At 36.4% G+C, this 20430-nt stretch overlaps 1 protein-coding gene across 1 annotated transcript in view; it reads right to left on the reverse strand.

Moving 5' to 3' along the window:
• LRP2 (LDL receptor related protein 2) overlaps positions 1-20430 on the reverse strand; it is a 127095-nt gene that overhangs the window by 67655 nt on the left and 39010 nt on the right. Inside the window, exons 10-28 of the mRNA XM_074829033.1 lie at positions 20160-20288; positions 18566-18735; positions 16127-16350; positions 15141-15347; positions 13447-13649; positions 12682-12822; positions 11543-11746; positions 10471-10663; positions 9164-9289; positions 8737-8867; positions 7839-7976; positions 6677-6958; positions 5267-5506; positions 4559-4678; positions 4052-4168; positions 2955-3332; positions 1806-2054; positions 817-1028; positions 159-343 (exon numbers count right to left, since the gene is read on the reverse strand). Of these exons, the coding sequence (XP_074685134.1) occupies positions 159-343; positions 817-1028; positions 1806-2054; positions 2955-3332; positions 4052-4168; positions 4559-4678; positions 5267-5506; positions 6677-6958; positions 7839-7976; positions 8737-8867; positions 9164-9289; positions 10471-10663; positions 11543-11746; positions 12682-12822; positions 13447-13649; positions 15141-15347; positions 16127-16350; positions 18566-18735; positions 20160-20288 (3649 nt within the window). The remainder of the gene's footprint in view (positions 1-158; positions 344-816; positions 1029-1805; positions 2055-2954; positions 3333-4051; positions 4169-4558; positions 4679-5266; positions 5507-6676; positions 6959-7838; positions 7977-8736; positions 8868-9163; positions 9290-10470; positions 10664-11542; positions 11747-12681; positions 12823-13446; positions 13650-15140; positions 15348-16126; positions 16351-18565; positions 18736-20159; positions 20289-20430) is intronic.

A 20430-nucleotide genomic window follows, 5' to 3' on the forward strand; every position in this document is an offset into this window, starting at 1 on the left:
TTAACTCTGCAACACTATTTTAAAAAATTGTCTTAAGTTTTCTCTTCCACTTGTCATTTACAATTACAATACGGTTTGGGCATTTCTTAAATTTTAACACTGTTACATCACAAAAATATCCATCTTTTCAAAACAAGACATAAAAAATAAAATCTTACTCAATTCTGGGATCTAATACTAGTCCCCTCGGGTTTGTTATATTTTCACTAATCAGAACAGTCCTGTGGCTCCCATCCATTTTAGAGACTTCAATAGTTTCCAGAACAAAGTCTGTCCAGTAAAGATTGCGACCTACCCAATCCACCGCTATACTTTCAGTCACGGTGACACCACTGTCAAACACCTGTTTAATAACAAGAATTTAAAAAAAAAAAAAAAAAGGAAAGAGAGAGAACAAACTAATTGATATTAAATTTTTACCCTTTCTATTTCTATAGATATGGAAAATGGGGAACCAAATGTCCAACATTTTCTAGGTCTCTTATGCAAAATGAGTCACAATGTACACATTCAAAGTGCTGACAAAGCATATACTCCTACTAACTTCAGTGGGTCTACTGAAAAAGTTAGCATCTACTAATATGAAATACACTTATAGCCTGATGTTAAAAATGTCCCTCTTGAAAGCCTTCAGTTTTCTTTTTCAAAAAGCTATATGAAAGGCTGGCTTAGTATCTACAAAATTGTTTCACTTTGTCTATGTTATCTCTCTTCTTACAATGTTGGGATTTCCCTCTTCCCCTTTGTTAACTGGAGATACAGTGTCTTCATTTTCTCTCTGCAACAAAGAGACAGGAATAATTCAGCAAAACTTACTATTTTTCGGTCAGTCCCATTTTGAAAAGCACTCCAAATTTTATCCTGTGTTGTATCAGACCAAAAGATACGATCTGTGACTGAATCAAAATCAATAGCCACAATATTCCTCCCATCCCGAATCAGAGAATAAATACTGTGTGACTGAGAGGTGATGTTGTCCACAACAATTTGGTTACGACTTGCCACCAGCAAAAGAAGATTCCCAGACTCTGTCAAATGAAAAGAAATTAAAATAAACCAATAAGCTATCCAACAGTAATTCTGTAAGAAAAAGAAACACGGAGTTAATTTGGCATGGCTGTATAGCCTCGAAGCTGTTGTATCTAGATATACATATTGAAAGAACAAATTCAAATCAATTCTCAGGCCAAGCTATTTTATTATATCCAGGCTGTCACCCTGACTTTTGGACCTACCTTGGCTTTTCTCCACCCTTTCTCCATCATTTACTCTTTCTACAAGATTCCCCTTCCAGTCTCACATCTGGACCTCAGGTCCTTTTCCCCACTGTCCAACCAGTTTGCTGCTGACATATCCAACCCTTATTCCTCCATAAGCCACTCTCAGCTACCAGTCCTGATTCAAACCCCCAAGTTCTTCGTACCACCAGTTACTCTACTCAGCCTGGCTTTTCCTCCTGTTTAGCTAGTCTGCTCTTTTCTCCCTCTTTCAGACTGCATGGGGACCAGGGAGGAGAATAAAGAGATTACAGAAGAGCAAATTTTAACCTATGGCTTACAGGTGCCTGGCATTTCTTTTCTCCAGAATATTATTTTTGACCACTCCAGGGTTAATTTAAATATATTATTTCAAGGAAATAATAGTTTCCAGTTAACCCCTCAGCTGAGAGTTTTAATACTGAAGGTCATCTGCCATGAACAACTTTAAGTGGCTGTTTACATCAGCTCTTTTAAAAGATAACAATATGAAAATGGCAAAGCTGGACATTTTCCAGACACCGTTAGGTTGACATCAATGTTCCTCACCTGCTGCTTTACAAGTCTTCCCATTGGTTTCTAGAATGTATCCTTCATCACAGTAACACCTAAAAGACCCTCTCTCATTGTAACAATGCTGACTACAAAAGCCGGGAGGGTCACATTCATTAATATCTTCACATGTCTTGGAGTCATTTGCAAGCTGGTATCCAATAGGACAGGTACACTGAGCTCCAAAGGGTCCTTGAATACATTCATGAGTGCAGCCAGCATTATTGTCAGAGCAGCTCTCCTGATCTGAAATGGGGTTGGGGCAGGAAATTAGCAAATAGTTAACAAAAGTTTCTTATGCTAAATTTAATACTTTGTAATTGCATTACTAACTGAAGACTGCTGCTAAAACATAACTGCACAATCATCAGTTATGCAACATGAGACTGGACTGAGGCCCTTATGCAAAATGTAACACACACAATGCACGTGAAGACAGGTAACAACATAGTATGTACTACTGAATCCCATTAAATGAATGCTAAACAGAATGCTGTCTAAGCATTCAACAAATTTTTCAAAGCTAGACAGAAATATACAAAAATTTACTGTATCACTCTAAACCTAAAATTGTATTAATAAACAATAATTTAAAATCATTTATGATCATACCTGGCTGGGGTTCATCTGAGAATGTCATTGATTAAAGAGAAGAAGGAGGAAAGAAGGAAAGAAAGAAAAAGATTATGCTTAAATCAGTTCATAATCAATGTACATACAAATTCTGGCTACATGTGAGCTTTTAGATTTTTTTCATGATTTTTGAAGTTAGAAATTTAAAAGAAAATATTAAGGACTGAATCACATTTCATCTGAACTTAAAGCATACCATGCTTTAGTGAATGTGTTCACAGGAACACAAAGCGCATTCCCATATTGCTATATAAAAACCTATATTGAAGACAGTGGAAGTCACATCTGAATTCAGAGCACAAGATTGGACATAGCTAATGAATTCATCAGTGATCTTCGTAGTCTCCTTTCACTGCAAGCAAGTTCCACTTAGTAATTTGAGTTTTAATTTCAGCATGCTTACAATTTCTGCTAGAAACATTGCTGCATTAAATACAGCATGCTGAATATTTCATTTCTTTCTGAAGCCATAGCACATAGTAGGCTATAGTAGATGCTTGAACAGTAACTTACTGCACAATGGGGATTCATCAGCTCCATTAGGGCAATCGGCAGAATTATCACATACTTTGCTCAGATTCACACAGATACTGTGCCCTGGACATTGCCACTGCCAGCTGGGGCACCGGAAGGGTTGAGTAGGACAATCTCTCTCGTCACTCATATCCCTGCAGTCATTATCACCATCACAGATCCATGCTCGATAGACACAGTTGCCATTATCACAGCGGAAAAGAGATGGAGGACAGGTCCTGGCAGGACATCTATGATGTTCATCTGAGCCATCTGCACAGTCAAGATGGCCATCACATTCCCAGTTAGCAGGAACACAGTTGCCATCTGATTGACACTGGAATTCATTCTGGTGGCACATCCCTGGTGGTCTTGTAGCTAAAACAGTGACATTCAACAGTTCAGAAGCTGTTTCAATTTTAGACAGAGAAGCAAAATCACTATGTTCAGTTCATCTCTTGCATAAGTAGTTACAATACTATTAAGAACTGTGTTGCTTTTAGATTAGGCCATAGAATCAGTCAGTCAATCTACATGACATTTCAGAATCTCACCAATTTAACTCCTACTTTATAATATGGTGAACAAGGCAATTCAACTATTGTTATATTTTGAGCAAGCACATATTAATATCTACGTATTTTGATATCTATGTACATGACCAAAGCAATATGAAATTACTTGCTGAAACTAGTTTTCACCGCCCTGCAATGCAACCTTTTAACTAACTTAAATGTAAAAATTACTCAAGGAAAAATGTCAATCTAATTCTCATGGATAAAGGTTTTCAGTTTTCTAGATGAACAGATTTCTTAATTTTACTTTTAAACCCTGAGACTGAAGTGCCAAGTAAAACAAAACATTAGACCCAAAAAGGAAGGCAAACTCTCCTCTTTGCCAGAAAAATCTACTCTTGAGCTGGAACCTACTGTGTTTGAAATTTCTGCTCAGAAAAACGATTTATAGACAAGTTTCCCTAAAAAGAATTTTGAGGTTTTAAGGACAGTAGTGCCAATTATTTGATATGGCAGATAAAGAAAATTTTCAGAAGCATCACCTAATAATTGAAGCCTTTCTTTCAGCATCAATATACTTACGGCAATCAGTCTCATCTGAGTGATCATTACAGTCAAAAACACCATCACACTGGTAGTAAGTGCTGATACATTGGTCTCCACTTAGACATTTAAACTCTGTGGCACTGCAGTTATATACTACAAAATGAAAAAATATTATTTATTATGTTATTTATTTATTTTACAAGCTAGACTGCACCCAATTTTTCTACAGGTGCCCAAGTCAGATATGGTATCAGGAGTCCAAGTTCCACTGAAGCCCATGATCTCCCTGGGATACAGAAAACACAGTGACCCTGGAATCTACAGAAAACAGAGGAAACAGATTTCAGTCCTCTGCAACAAGCCTAGAGATCAAAGGGCTTACTAAAATTCTAAAACAACCATCACAAACAGGGTTAATTTATGGATAGGTTTATTATGCATTCTGCTATCTTGGAGCTGGTAATATAAGGTCACCAAAGACAGCTCAGGGGGCAAGAGTGAGGAAACAATAAAGAGGCATTCAACACACTAAGTTACACTTACTGCAGTCATGCTCATCAGCACCATCTATACAGTCTTTGTCTCCATCACAGACATAGAATGGGTCAATGCAGCGATGGTCTGGACACTGAAATTGCCTGGGTTCACAAGTACCTGTGAAAGCTATTAAGAATGGCAATAAATGCAGATGTGTTTCTTTTCTCTCTTCGGAAATCAGCATAATCCTGAGACAGTAGAAGGACACTATTGCTAACTTGCAGCATGTAATGCAGCAACTAGTTATCATACAGATTACAAGCACTAATAATTGTTTATTCATATGTAGGCTTGGACTCATGCAAAACAAACAGAAGATTCCACTCAGTGGTAAATAACACTAAAGAAAGTATATGGAAAAACTACTGTCTTACTTCTGCTTAAAACTTCCAGACTAGATTAGCTGACTACACCATTAGTCATTACTGAGAAATTACTCATGAAATAAGTGCTTAGAACATCCAAGCTTTAGCTGCAGTGGGTGACATTATGCAGCACCATGACTATAACTAGAACAGTTGCCCCCCCCCCCCTTTTTTTTTTTTTTTTAAATTATTCTTCTGCATTCTACTTGGCTCTGGTAGTTCAAAATATTAGTCTAACTTAGATATTAGTTCTTTCTTCTTAATTTCATTTATCATCCTTATACCAACAGCCATATCTATGTAGACATACACAGTTGTTTAAAAAACAACAGACAGTTGTGATACTCACTGCAGTTTTTTTCATCTGATCCATCACCACAGTCATTATCAGTATCACATAGCCAGATCCTAGGAATACATCTTCTATTATCACAGGTGAACAGGGTTACAGGGCATGAAGTGGGTCCTTGTGTAGGACAATGTAATTCATCACTACCATCAAAACAGTCATTATGTTTATCACAACGCCAGCGACCTGGAATACACTGTCCACTGGCACAGGTAAAAGCTGATGAAGCACAAGTATTGTCTAAATAAAAAACAAAACAGGAGGACACTTTATAAAGATCTCCAAAACTTGCTTTCCCTGCCTGAGCATTCAGTGCATTTGGTACACTTACAGAATGTCTAAAATACGCAAGTTCTAAAACACGTATTGCTTAAAATGAAAACATCTGTCATGCCAACATGCTGCAGGACTGAACAGAATACTTTTTTAAACTGAAAGAATCAATAAAAAGCTACATTGTTATGCACTTCAAAACAACCTAAAGAACAAGAAAAATAACTTATTCAAGTAGCTGTTTGTTCTCTACTTTCCTTTTCCCCAAAAGACATTCTAGTTATTCTAAAATAGGCCACTAAGAAGAAATAGAGTTTATATCTTAGTCATACTAGTTACTCCTATGCATTAAGGAGCATATTTTACTAATATGTCCTATTTTCTGGTTTGCAATTTAAAAGAAAGAATTAACTGTGAAGAAAGAAGCACCAAATAAGCCATAAAAGCCAAGAACCCTTCAATATCTTATCAATTATAATTATCCCACTGTTCTCTCAATTTACTTGATCAACAAAATATTTTGTGCAAGACACTTTACAGTAAAACCAGGAAATAAACCAATGTGTTTTTAACCCACTTCACTGTAAAAATCCAGATGTAACAAATAGATCAGAAGCACCCAAATGTAATAAAAGCCATAACATTTCTTTTCAGATGTTAAATGAAATAAAAGGTGCTGCTTTAATCTTAGAGGAAGGTTAGACAATGCATATGGTTTTGTTATTTTTCTTATGGTGCTATTTTTAAAATGTCTTCATCTTTAAGACGTTTGTTCCTCCCCATGCATCAAAATAAGACAAGCAAGTAATATTCCAGTATCTTTCAAAATTTACAAACAATTAAGAATAAAGACAACCTTTTTCTTTAGAAAATAAGTTTTTGTTACTCTGTAAATTTTGAGAACTAGTGAGATATTAATATTTTTGTGCATTCTTTAGGTGGCCAGTATTGAATCCCATATTCCCATGAGTTATATGGATAATTTCCAAAGTAACTAATCTCCAAGCTACATTTCAGGATTTATCCACAGATGCCACCCTAAAAAAAACTGGTTTATTCTAACAAAATCAGACTGACTCATCAAAATTTTGAACTGCAAACAACAAATACTAACTGTAAATTACAGGGATTACTTACTTAAAGAACCACAGTTTTGCTCATCACTGTTATCATGGCAATCATCAACACCATCACACTGATAGTATCGAGGCACGCATCTTCCATTACCACAGGAAAACGAGTAGGAACCACACTGCAAAGTGGGTGGCTCATTGGATGGATCTTCAACACATGTCAGCTGATTTGAAGCCAGCTTCATACCATAAGGACAACCACAAACTCTCTGAAAATTTGGTACTGGGAAGCAGAAATGGCTGCAGTCTCCATTGGGATTTGCTCCTCTATTACAGTAGTTAGAGCCTTCAAAAGTGATAGAGATCAATGTATACACTACTAATAGCAGCTTGGGAACTATTACAAGTGCATAGTAACTGTAAAAGAATGTTTTATAAAAAAAGATGCTGTAGCAAATCCTGGTTTTGCATACACTGCAAAACAGGTTCAAGTTCACTGACAGTAATAGTAGTAGTAAGTTGTAATAATAAATCCCACACTCCATATACTCTTCATTGACACAAATGTTTATGGAAGCCAAGAATATACTATTAAATTCCGTTCAATTTTCAGCAACTGTCTGAAAATAAGTATACTCCCACAAATGAGGACCTTTGTCTGAGCAAGGCTGGGAGCCCAGATCCAATCTTTGGACACCAAATAAGTGGTGAGCCTTAGCACACAGTTTGATCATATGTTTGATAAGTGCTTTGGGTGTTTTACTAAATTAACTACAATACCAAATCCTTGTCTTAGATCATAAAATTGCATAGAATTCAGCAGTGAAAAGAAGGAAAAATTAGAGACTTATGCACAGTGATTACTTTAAGAATAGTAGGTTGATTAATAAACATTTACCCAATTCCTCAAAATAAATAGTTCAGTTTAACTAAAACTTCTACCAGAAAAAGAGAAATACAAGGTTGTAATTGGTGATACAATGGAATCATAATTTAATTTTACAAGGTTGATTTAATAAAGTAACAGAAGTGGTGGAGGACAACTGAACACAGTCGCAAAACAGTGAAATACACCATGTGTGATTGCAAGTGCCTGTGCTGCCTCCCCTGCACGTCAGTTATGATTCAGTAAAGCCATTTCTAATGGAAGTGGAAATCTGCTGTCCTGATATTTTGTCTCTTATTCCCTATTTCATGTCTTTCATCTGTACAACAAAAGAGCTCACCTATTTGGGAATGAGCATCGTATGCTTTAACATGCATAATGTTATTAATACCCCTCCTAATAATAGTCATTTCTCCTCCATCAGACTTCCTCACTCGGACAATGCCACCAAGTCTCCAATCAGTGAAATATGCATAACCTGTTTTGAAAGGCATTTAACATATAACAATTACAGAAGAATATGACATAAAAGAACAAGCATCATGAAAAAAATCTGCAAGGCTTTTCATGTAAATTTAATAATTTTTCATAACTGTTTCATGAAAAAGACAAAAGGACTTTTATCACTAATGCAAAGTGAGTCCTTCAGTCATAGATAGACATAACATAGAAAAACAAGCCCTCTCAGATTTCACTTAAATTGAGATATTAGGCACTCAACTGACATTTCAAATTCCAAAGCAATTTTAAAAAGTCATACATTAAGACAACTTTCCAGAAAATTTTAGAATATTTTTGAAGATATTTTTCACAAAATCAAAAGGGGTCAGATGCTTACATCTTTCTTCACACACAACATAAAATCAGTGATAAATTCTCTGTACAAGTAATAAAATCCTGAAATTGCTGATCACCCCTAGGGAGGTGATTTACCTTGTTTGTCCAGCATGAGTAGCCCACTTTGGAAGCTATAATTAGTACAGCATATCTGCCTTGTTGCACTAAAAGAGTTACCTGAATTGCCTCAAATTATTTAAACACAAATATACATAAAACCAGTCCTAAAAACAAGCAAGTACTAAATACGTGTTTTTAATAGAAACTTTCAACAGTGCTGTTTATAGAAAAAGCAGTATTACAAAGGCCATGTTATTTTATCTCACATACTCACAGATCATCATAGGAAAAAAAAAAAATCTGTGGTAACATTAGATAATATTTTTCAATGCCAGACTTACCTCCAAAAATAGTAAGACCAAATGGGTGAGTCATCTGAGTAATATGTTCAAGAGTTCGTCTGTCCAGCCCATCAAAGGTGCTGTGCTCAATTTTATCAAAAAAGGCATCCACCCAGTACAACCTTAGAGAACTATAAATAATGAAAATGTCATATCTCTTCAAATGGCATTATGTCCATTACTAAGCGTTAACATTTCCTCAGATAATAATCTTAAACCTGACAGGAGGCTAACTGGGGTGTGTGGGGAGGGCTTCTGAGAAAAATCTTAGATTATACAGGCTTTTCAACAAATTGAAAAATAAGGTCTTCGATACAAAAGTTCCAATCCACACAATCTGACACAATTCCTTTATTTTTGATCCCTAACAGTTCAAAGAAACAAACATACTTGCTCAAAAAGCTTCTCTCTTCTGTGTTGCCCTTACCTCCAGTCAATGGCTAGGCCATTAGGCCAGCCTAGTGTTGTATTCACAATTGGCAAGGCATGGGATCCATCACTCCAGGCCCTCATGATTTTTGCAGGACGGAACCAATCTGTCCAGAATATATACCTGAAAGGACACATGTCAGAAGACACATAAACCCAATGATATAACACAATTAAACAGAGCAAATGTTTGCAGCATTAACATTCTTCTTTGTACCACATCTTCACATACCTTAAAAAAATACAATTTTATGTTGACCTTCTCCCTTTCCTCAATTGGTAGAGGTACCAACAATTAATATTTATCCTGTGTACAACAACTTCCAAAATCTTTGGAAGTAGTTTGTCCCTTTAGACATAAAATATCCGTAACTTTGTTAAAATTGTTAAGGATTTCATTTAAGTACTGACCGGGAGGCAGAATCAAGCAAAAAATGCATCTTCCAGGTAATACTTACAAGTAAGCATGAATATTACAAGGAATTTTCTCCTGATCCTTCTGACTTATGCCTACAGTAAAAGACTTGAAGCTAGTGTTAAATAACTTTACAAAGCAGCGAACAAAAAAAGGTTGGGACACCCAAGGATCTGAGTTCAACATTATTCTTATGATATTACTTCCAAAACAGTATATCTGGTTACTAAATAGGAAAATTCAATATCCAAGAATTAAGAAATTCAGTAGTATGGCAGTAGAAGCTGAACTATGCTGTAAAAGAAACACTGTTTTGGCTTGGCCAAATAACACAGAGTATTGAGTTTGAAGTTAAGCATTTCCATGAAAGAAAAGCAGGTCTTCATTTTATGTACACAGAATCACATATTGTAAGGTCTGTATCAAATATAGCCAGTAGTATCTAATATGTTTCAAATAAAGAAATTCAGATAGAAAAAAAACAGGAATCAAGGTTAGCATTCTGGGAACTGAAAATATGTTAAAAATAATTTAGAAAACTATTTTTCAACTATGAGAAATATCTTTCTGATCTGAGTGATACAACAAAACAAAGTTCTTTTGCCTGTTTATCAACAGCAGTAAAAGAAAAAAACCTGGTGTTTTTAAAGAGAATGCTTTTGAGTGCTTTTCATGTGCAATCTGTATCATCTTGCCCTTTCCTCTGGGTGCTGAATCCTAGGCCAGAATAAAACAAATAAAGACAAGAGGACTGAAAAGAGATGGTATTTTGGAAAAGAACACAAATTCAAACAGAAATTCAGAATTGGATGTAAATCTAACCTCACCAATTCTGCTTAAACCATAAATTTATTTGTATAGTTTCAAATGAGAATCAAAGCTAAATTTACCCAATAACAGGATGAACCACTATTGATCGAGGATTATTTAAATTCTGAACAATAGCTCTCCTAGATTTATCTGCCAGCCTCATCACACTAATGCTCCTGTATCGAGGGTCTGTCCAGTATAGATTCTTTGATATCCAGTCAAAGGCCAAATCTTCAACACTTTCCACTCTATTAGCCGTCAGGATTTCTCTTCCTAGAATTTATAACACACATAATGATTGTAAATGTTTAGGAACAGAGGAAATAACATGAATTCAGTATTCTGTTCACAAAACTAGTGGTTTCCCTTGGTAAAAATGCTGCCTCTGTGTTACTTAATATTAAGACTAACCACCAAGGGGAGGGGGGGTGCACTCCAGGCAAAGGAGTTATATGTTCAGGAGCACAAACCCAGAAGAGGAGAAAAAAAGACTAGCCAAAGACAAGAGAAAAATCTGTCACTAAGTTTACACTGAAAGGAGTTTTATGGATGAAGGTCAGTGAGGTCAGTGCAGTGAGGACATCTTGCTCAACAGTCAGACCTTACCTACTCTTTGCCTAGTAATGGTCAGCTGCAGTCTGCCATTACTCTGACCCAAGCCAACAAGCAAGCTCAGAAGACTATATGCTGACTTAATATATATTTGATCATTATTATAAATTGGCAAGAAACATTCTTCACACTACCACAAATAGAAGTTCCAAAAATCTCACAACCATAATGTTCTTTTTTTCTGTATTACAGTATCATGACAAACATCCTGCTTTCCAGATAGGGAAATTAAAAAGAGAAACTCAAGTTTCATACTACTGAAAGCCATACTAGTCTGCATAAGCAGACCAGTGATGACAACCAGTTGTGAAAAGTGCTACAAATAGTTTATTCCCAAACATATTCAGCAAGTTTGTCAAAGAACAGGAGACTTCAATGAGCTTAATATGAGTTGAACAAACATTCTGGACAAGCACTTTCCACATTATTGGGGTGACACTGAGATTTATCTGTATATCTCACAGTGTGACTTTTTGTGATTCTTTTTAGAAAAAGAAACCTTACCACAATTACTCTACAGTTCGTAAGAATGATTCTCACCTGAACCATCTGTTTTCTGTTTATAGATCATGTCTTTACTTGTGTCTGAAAAAAAAATGGTGTCATCCTGAGCACAGAAGTCAATTCCAACAAAGTATGATGGGCTCCCTGTTACAGGTATGATCACATCCTCCTGGGTGGAGAGATTGAATGGGATCCCTCGCACTGCCAGCTGGGATGAAAACAGCAGGAACTGTTGCACAGCTGCAAAAGAAAAGATCAGACACAGTCTACGTATTCACAAGGTGAGACAATTGATCATTAATTAACTGTAAAGCTTTATTTTCCTTTGGCAACACTAATAGCCTGGAAATAGAAAAAAGAAGAATGAGACAATAGGAATTTAAATATACACAGACCTAAAAGCTGAAGAAGAAAACCAAAACCCAATCCAGAATATTAGGTGATGTGGTCAGGTATTCCTCTTGCATTGTTACTGTGGTCCTAACACACCTTTACAGAAAATATTATCCCTATGGAAGCAGAAATCATCTTCTGTGCTCACCTGTTTACAATCATCTATAAAAAAAAAAGTGCTCACAGGCTTTGTGGAGCCACCATATAACCAGACCATATCTGAGCTAGTCAGATAAATGCATGGTCAAGCAGTAAAACTATAGACAACGTATCTGGCTTAATTTGCCAATAGATACACATGGCAAACCTCCCATCAGTGACAATTCTGCATTCAATCACAAAGCAGCAGGTTGCTGATGGAAGGCCAAGCTCCAAAACTGAATCTCTTATTCTTGCCATATGTGTTCAAAGGGAGAAGACCTGCACATTACCACACAGGAAAGCAGGTTTATAATGCAAATAATGCAAAACCTGCATATTAGCAAGCATCTGTGCTCGAATTCAGAATTAAGAGCTTAATCGTATGGCTGTCTACACATATGCCATACTTACCTCTCTTAAAATGCTCATAAAAGGTGGTAAGTTTAAGTTGTTGTAGCTTGAAATGAACATCAGCAGAAATTATTACATTTAAATCTGTCAACAAGAGTTGTGATTCAAAAACATGAAGTCCTTGGCATACTGAACCCACAAAGCTATTGAAGAGAGGAAGGATGTTCTAGAAATAATGCTAGAACTAATGGAATAGTGCTATTTACAAAAATCATAAGGCATTTTCTTACCAACACAATGTCGTCCATCTACATGTAGATCAAAGCCCAGTATACATCTGCAGCGATAACCTAGTCCATCATTATCTGTTTTGTGGCTGAGAACACAGATCTGTTCACATCCCCCATTATTACTTCCACAAGGGTTTCTGACTGGAAAATAATACAGATAGGATTATAACTTCATCTATTAACCTAATGGCATCATTATCTTGATTTTTCAGGAGTTTTTTTCAACATCCACATAAATCATGTGGACTTTGTGGGAATTACATCACATGGATATCATACACCACCAGTTCTACCCTGGAATGCACTAAAATCACATCAGGGCTAACGAGCATTCAAGGTATTCAGCTCTCTACAGAGATACTCAGCACACAGCATTGAGGCCATAATCTGGGCTGTAGTTTTCTGCATATAGATCTACCTCAGAATTATATCTCACAGAATTCATTCACACTAGTAGCCTTTTCCAACTGCACCCTCATTGCAGTGTTGAGGAAAAAAATCTCAAACACCAATACTGCTCATAAGCACAAGTTTGACTCAATACATTCAATAACCACCCCCCCTCTTAAATGTTGCATTTGACAGTTCATTAGCTACAGGAGCTGGATGAAATCACTGTATGATAAAAACCAGTCCAGTTTTACAATACAGATTTATGTATAGTAATTATTAGTTCTTTACACCAAAATAAGTCTTTCATAATTTTTACCAACTTTTGGTAAGATAGTTCTTAAACATCCCTTAATAACCTACTTACTGTCTTACCATATGGTTGCCTGGCAGCATGGTAAACTGTCACTCCGTAAGGTCTCAGTGAAGACTGATAGATCACTTGAGGGTTAGATTCTGAAAACTTGTTAGCTTTCACCACTGCCATTTTGGTCCAATCAGTGAAATAAACGTTGTGTTCAAATAAAGTGATTCCATATGGATGAGGAATCAGTGAGCCTCCATGAGCTATTGTTCTCCTGTTATAAAGATGGTTTTCAAATTACTTACAAAATATTATCTAGAAAATAACTTTATTAACAGAGGAAAGGACACAGGATTATTAATGCATTCACTGGCTTTTGCTTCTACTTAGAAGCTGCCAAAGTACAAATGAAAAAGACCAAATGAACCAAAGAGATGAAGCTAAACATACAGGGTACATAAACATAAAAGATGCAGCAGTGAAAACAGAGCAATCAAAAGCGCTAGCAATTTCCAAGAAAACACAGTGAGTAAAGACAATGACTCAAAAATGTAGGAAAATATTCGTAATTACTGAGAGAAAATTAGAGAAAGAGGCCAAATGGAGGAACTCAAAGACATCACCCATGCAAAACCAAAGAAAACCAAATGCTAACAAATGTATCTATTCAATGCAAGAAATTCTCACAATGTTTTTCTGGATAAATATTAGGAGAGAAAGACAAATTTAAGTCCTCACACAATACATAATAGCACTATAATATTATTTTCAGGGAGTCATGAAGAAAGGTCTACAAAATCAGATGAATTCTACAGGTCTAACAGTTTCCCACGTGATTCAGGTTCACGCTGCAGGCATGCAAGATGTGACACAAAGTGGACAGTAAGCTCTGTATTTTAACATTCTTTGCAGACTAAGCCATTGCCTCTTGCCCACTTGAACAACATCTACAAGATTTTTCATGTTGCTTGTGTGATAAAACTGATAGGCTTTTAGCTCTTATCTCTAAAACCCAGAGTTACTAAACCTGATAAAGAAGCAAAGATACCAACATTATTTTTATAATTTTGTAAGTGAGAAAATACATTGAGCAATAAACCTGTCAAATGAGCAGAGGACTGTTTTTCAAGTCAATATGTAGGAAGTATGCTAAAAGGGGACAATTTTTTTTCTTGTGCTTGACTAACAGAGACTAATCACATAGGCAGAAATAAGCAGGTTTCTAAACACTATACTATAAGACACAGTCCCATAAAAACTCAAGGACTCCTTTCTTGCATGCTGTGATATAGTTTCCCCAGCATCACAATAGGGTGAGTGATGACAATTTCTGACAGCAAAGATTTATAAAATGCAAGAGCAGCACTTAATACCCATTACACAAAGTGGTGCTTTGGAGTAGAATATTTCAAATAAATTAATTCATGGAAAAGATACAAAGAAGTGATGATGGAAGACAGTGTATATAATTCAAAAATAATAAAAAGCAAATGCTATAAAAATGTGTACTGTAGTGATGGACTACAAAAATTATGTTATAAAAGAACTGCAATAGGTATTCAAGGTAGAAAAATAACAAAGAATTAGGGAGGAATTACAGATAGTCTAGAAGTAGCATGACACCATAGATAACAAGGTGCATCACATTCATTATGTTGTAAATTTCATCCTTTGTGTATCTTATTTTGCTAGACAAATCTTTCTTTGAACTAAATACAAAATAATCAGTGTATCTGTAACCTCCAAGGAATACTATTTCTCCTACCTTTGAAGTCCATCATAAGTTACAGTCTCAATGTAATCAAACCGGCTGTCAACCCAGTAAAGTCTCTTTGATACAATATCCAGAGTTATTCCAGCAGGCCAGCCTAATTTTGTTTTTATCAAATCCTGACGGTTTGTGCCATCCATGAAGGCCCTTTCCACTTTAGGATCACCAGACAGACTATCCCAGTCTGAGAAAAACAAATAACTATAAAGGAGAAAAAAAAAAAAGTCCCATAATTCCTTGAGATTTTACATAAAAATGACACTTTACATGGAATTTAAAACCAGCACCCTTTCAGGACAGAGCTTGATTCTCAGCTGGCATACTACGAAAGCACACTTCATACCTCCTGCCCAAGAAGTAATTTGTATTTTCTTTTATAGAAAGGACCTAGAAAGAAACATGCTTTCACTCAGAAGACCTCAGAAATACTGGGTTTCCTTAGTAAAATACAGACTTAAATGTACTGCCAGAAATAAACTGGTGACAAATAGATGCATCATAAAAGCAGCATCCATCATTACAAGTTGCATGAAATTTCTCTTTACATTCTCTGAGGATCCAAGTTTTCATAGCTCACATACATTTTTGAAGCCTGTTGGGTGAAGAGATACTACCTTCCCTGGCTTCACCACTTTATTTGAGATAGTAGGAGAACTGTGGATGGTATCACAAGAGAAATCTTTCAGGAAAACTTCTACGCTTCTGTAGGGCAATTCCACAATTCCCCTGTTTTCAGAGCTGCTCATGCACATACAACTCCAGCCACAAAACGAATTCCGTGGATTGGGAATAAAAGCAGTGCACAGCCTTCCCATAACAATTTAAGGTGTAGAATAGATTAGGGTTGAATGTAAATGTTTAAAACATTTTATATCTGATTCTAAAATGACTACCCAAGCTATTTCTTAGTTCTCTTCCTTTTGCATGGGAATAAAGGAATTTCTGACATCTGTTACCATTGCCTGACACATATCACTTACCCAACAGTTGGATCAAGTGCTATTCCTCTAGGATTTCCAAGATTTTCAGCAATAAGAGTCACACGGTTTGTTCCATCCAAGTTAACCATATCTATTCTGTTCACACTGGTCTCAACCACGTACAGTTTATTGTTAATCCAATCCACTGCTAGATTTTCAGGTGTGTCAACTGAAACATTTAAAACTTCTTGGAGATCAGAGCCATCAATATTAATAGAAAAAACCTGAAAGCAATACAAATATTGTCAGTGTCCACATGATGTTTTGCTAATCACAAGACACATGGCACTTGTCCTTTACCATCACATTGAGCAGAGATCCACAGTTGGCCACGAGATACAACCAAGTTACTCACTAAACCATTCCTTAGGTTAGGGGGTTTTGCAAAAATTTGGAAAACAATGCAAAAACTACAGGAAGCTTGCCTTCAACTAGCATTTCTGCAAAATGGACAAAGTAACAGTCTAAAACAGCCTTGTGCTTTAGCAGATTGCTGGACTAAAAACAAACAGATGAGGAAAGTGCATCTAGCCTTCCTGGAATCTAGCAAACCCCAGTATTTTCATTAATTGAAAACAAATGAACATGCTTTAGCAAAGCTCTCATCAGTAACCAGAACAACAGGGGGAGCTCTTGCTGCACCAACCACTAAGGGGAAATTGCAAAGTGAAGAAACGGAAAGCTATCCACCCTGACAGAAAGGAGAAAGCTCAGCATTGCTTCTGGTCTCCTTTATTTAACGCTAATTTTAACAGCATCATGCTCAAGAAGAAATAGTGTTATCACCTTACAAGCAAGCTCAGAGCTGCATGAAGCAAACAATATAAACATGGTAATTTTATATATACAGTAATCATGTGATTATCAGTAATATGAAAAGCTAGGATCATTATCCCTTTTTTGGAACAACAGCATGAGGTTTGGAATGTTTTTAAATGAAAATACAGATTGCCACAAGTAAATATATGCAAGAAAAATAAAAGCTAAAATAGTTGTATCATTTTAAATATTATTCAGGTCCAGGTAACAATAATCAAGCAAACCATTTAACTGTCTGTTCTGCTCTTTGGAAACCTTGTTGATGGAAGAGCTTATAAGCATTAGGTTATCAGGCAGTACACTAAGAGATAAAGATGACACAGAACACAACCCACAATTTTCTGGTTTAGTTTACATCTTAATCTTAGGAAAAAAAAAAAAAAAGACAACCAAAACAAAGACCCTAATACTACTCTTTTTTAAGACATCAGGTGAAAATATGCATCATATAAGAAAATTCTTAATGTCATTGTCTTCATCTGGGTATTCCAGCTAGGACTTAATTAGATTAATTAATCCTAATTAATTAATTAGGATTTAACTATACTGGGGACAGATAAAAAGGCAATCCTGGCCATCTGGGGTATGCAGTGAAAAAACCCATATTATCTTTTGTTTATATCTTTTACAGAGATAGCATAAATCTCCTGTCTCATGAAAGTTCAGATTTGACCCTGACTTAATTCAGCCATTGTCAATGCAATTGCAGTAATGGTAACCCACTGCAGTGAAAATAAAAATACCAGAATGGTGAACAAGTCAAAAATTGTGCATACAAATCCTGCCCTACTTGACAGCCATGTAGTGTGCTTTCCAACAGAACCAACGTGGCACTGTCGTAGAAATTATAGTTTAGAGCTTATATGTAGGTTCAGAATAAAGACAGTGACATCAAATTGATCCATTTGTGGTATCAGCAGGAGGAAGGCCATGGATTCTCCTTCACTCTGCATGACAACCAACACGGGGATGAAGATTGTGGAGTTTCAACATTTGACCTAGAAATTTTTTTGTTTCAGTAAGTTATGTGCAGAGAAAAAGAACAAGGGCAAAGTCCAATTTTCACAAGGGTCTCCAGACTTTTTTAAAAAATTACTCTGTTTTACTGTATCTTGAAGCGAAAATATTGCCTCTTCAAAAAAAAAGTAATAAAATATTGTCCATTACACAAAATACTGTCAATATTTGTTATCCAAGCTCAATTACAGTGTCATTTGAAGTATACGAAGAAATCTGATTTTTATCATCTTGGAAGGCACACAGCTTTTACATTTTAAATGATCATGTTTCAAAAAATTGCCAAGAAAAATTTGTTCAGTTTTGAAAGAATGTCTACTATTTCTCTTAATTAGTTTTTTGGACTCCATCTCAACTAAAATTAAAAGTTGCTCAAGACATTCCCATATAATAGGATTCTTTGTTTAGTATGTCACATGTAATAGTATAGCTTGAAAAATGCAGTCATTAACATAAAACATTTCAAGGAGCTCTTCTATTAGAAAACAAAAATACAGCCAGCTTCTGCTCTCAAAAAATGAAGGCTTATCAACACATTCTGCCTCTTGCAGTTCTCTACTTCCACATACACAAAAATATATTCTCCTTGAAATTTCTACCCACCTTATCTTGCACTGTATCAGTCCAAAAGATTCTGTGCAGGTAAAAGTGAAAGTCCACTCCAACTGCAACCCCACGATTCTGTGACTGCACCAAAGTACGAAAACTTCTTCCATGAAGATCTCCAATCAGTAAATCACGGCCATTGGAAAAAATAATTGATGCAACACCAGCTGAAAGCAGGGGTGACAAATACATGACTACTCTGCAGACAAGCTATTTTGCAAAGGGGCATTGAAATATATACATCCTGCTTCACACACAGAGGTTTAAATAGCTGCTCAGAATACAATCTGTATAAATGTTTCTACATGAGTACTAACTTGCTTTGATTTGCCTTTGGTTTCTAGACTTGGAGCAAGACAGGCAGGAATATGCATTTAAAGCCCTACCAGGTAAAACGTCTACAAAACCCCTGTGCATCTAAACTCCGAAAGACTAGTTCTACTCTTCTATTTCCTTGCTTTAGCTCCCTTAATCAAAGTATAAACTTTCTTAAGATTTTTCTACCCCATGAGACTTAGATATTCCTTGATTCTAGCAGGCAGGCCATATTTCTTATCTTTTTATGTACTGTCCTATCCATCTTCTTCATTCTCTCATCTCATTAGAAGATCTCTGCTGCATCTTATGATAGAAGAGAGATTCCAGCAAGTCTTTGAAGGAAAGCTCTCTTTCAAAGTAGATGCCTGTTGAAAAGCTTGGTGTAAGTCTGACAAGTATATATTTCAGTCCAAATCCTATTCACCATACACATAAAACCCTCCCCAATTAAAGCCAAAATTAATCCAGAGAAATTGACTTAGAGCAGGTATGAAATTCCCCCATTAATAAGATAGAAAATCAGCACTTTACAAACAATGCACTGGCCCAAAAGTCACACTAATTTGAAGAGAAAGCTTCTTGTGAAAGATACAGAATTTTTCTGGAAACAGAACAGTCTTTCCCAGTGCAGGGATATCCATGTCTTAATACAGTCAAGCATATTTCATTATCTAAAAAAATTCCCTATTTTTTGAGGACATACTTAGAAAATTGCGAGATGATGACTACTCTGCAGATGTGGCTGAAGAAAGAAGGAAGGGGGAGGGAACTGGAGAAGTTCATGCTTTTCTAAGAAGCAAGACTGTTAATCAGCTATGCCAAGCAGGGACTCCCATTCCCACTGAGTCCCTGCAGGCAGGAACACCTGCCTCACACAAAAGCCTGTTAGGCTATTACATCTCCACAAAGAAGGGCTTCCCAGGGCCTGCTTTCAGAACAGAGCGGGAGGTGAACATCCAGGAGCAGCTGCCTACTGTTGATGGGGAACCACACTCTGTGGAAGTCTGGAATGCTGAGAAAGCACTGGAGCCCAGAAGACACCGTTTTGAGGAGAAGCAGCCCTGATGAGGCAGTCAGCTCCACCAGCCTACAGGTGCCAGCAGATGCAGTGTCTCTTGATATTTGTTCTAAATGCTGTCCTGACCTTAAGTCCTTAAGGCCAAAGGTAAAATCAAACACAGTTGTATGGCATAGCCATGCAAACTGCTTCATTTTATCTAGCTCTATCTGTTAGTCCAACATCAGCAAGAGAATTGCACTGCAGCACACTAACCTGAAGTGTTGGCCCGACAATGTCGATGATGCTCTAGGAAATAACCTTCCACACAGTGGCACTGGTGATGTCCCACACGATCTTCACACAGCTGGTCACAGACACCCCACATTTTGCAATCATCAAAATCTGTCAAGTAAATAGGACATATTTATCAACAATGCTTTGTATAAAAAGGATGTCATTATATTTGGGAAGCTACAAGTTTGTCCTCTCTGCTTGCTTTATATCTGTTTGCAAAACTGTGGCATGGGAAAAGAGGTTTTGTCTG

This window comes from Strix aluco, chromosome 6 (genome assembly GCF_031877795.1).
Source record: "Strix aluco isolate bStrAlu1 chromosome 6, bStrAlu1.hap1, whole genome shotgun sequence".
Classification (NCBI taxonomy): Eukaryota; Metazoa; Chordata; class Aves; order Strigiformes; family Strigidae; genus Strix; species Strix aluco.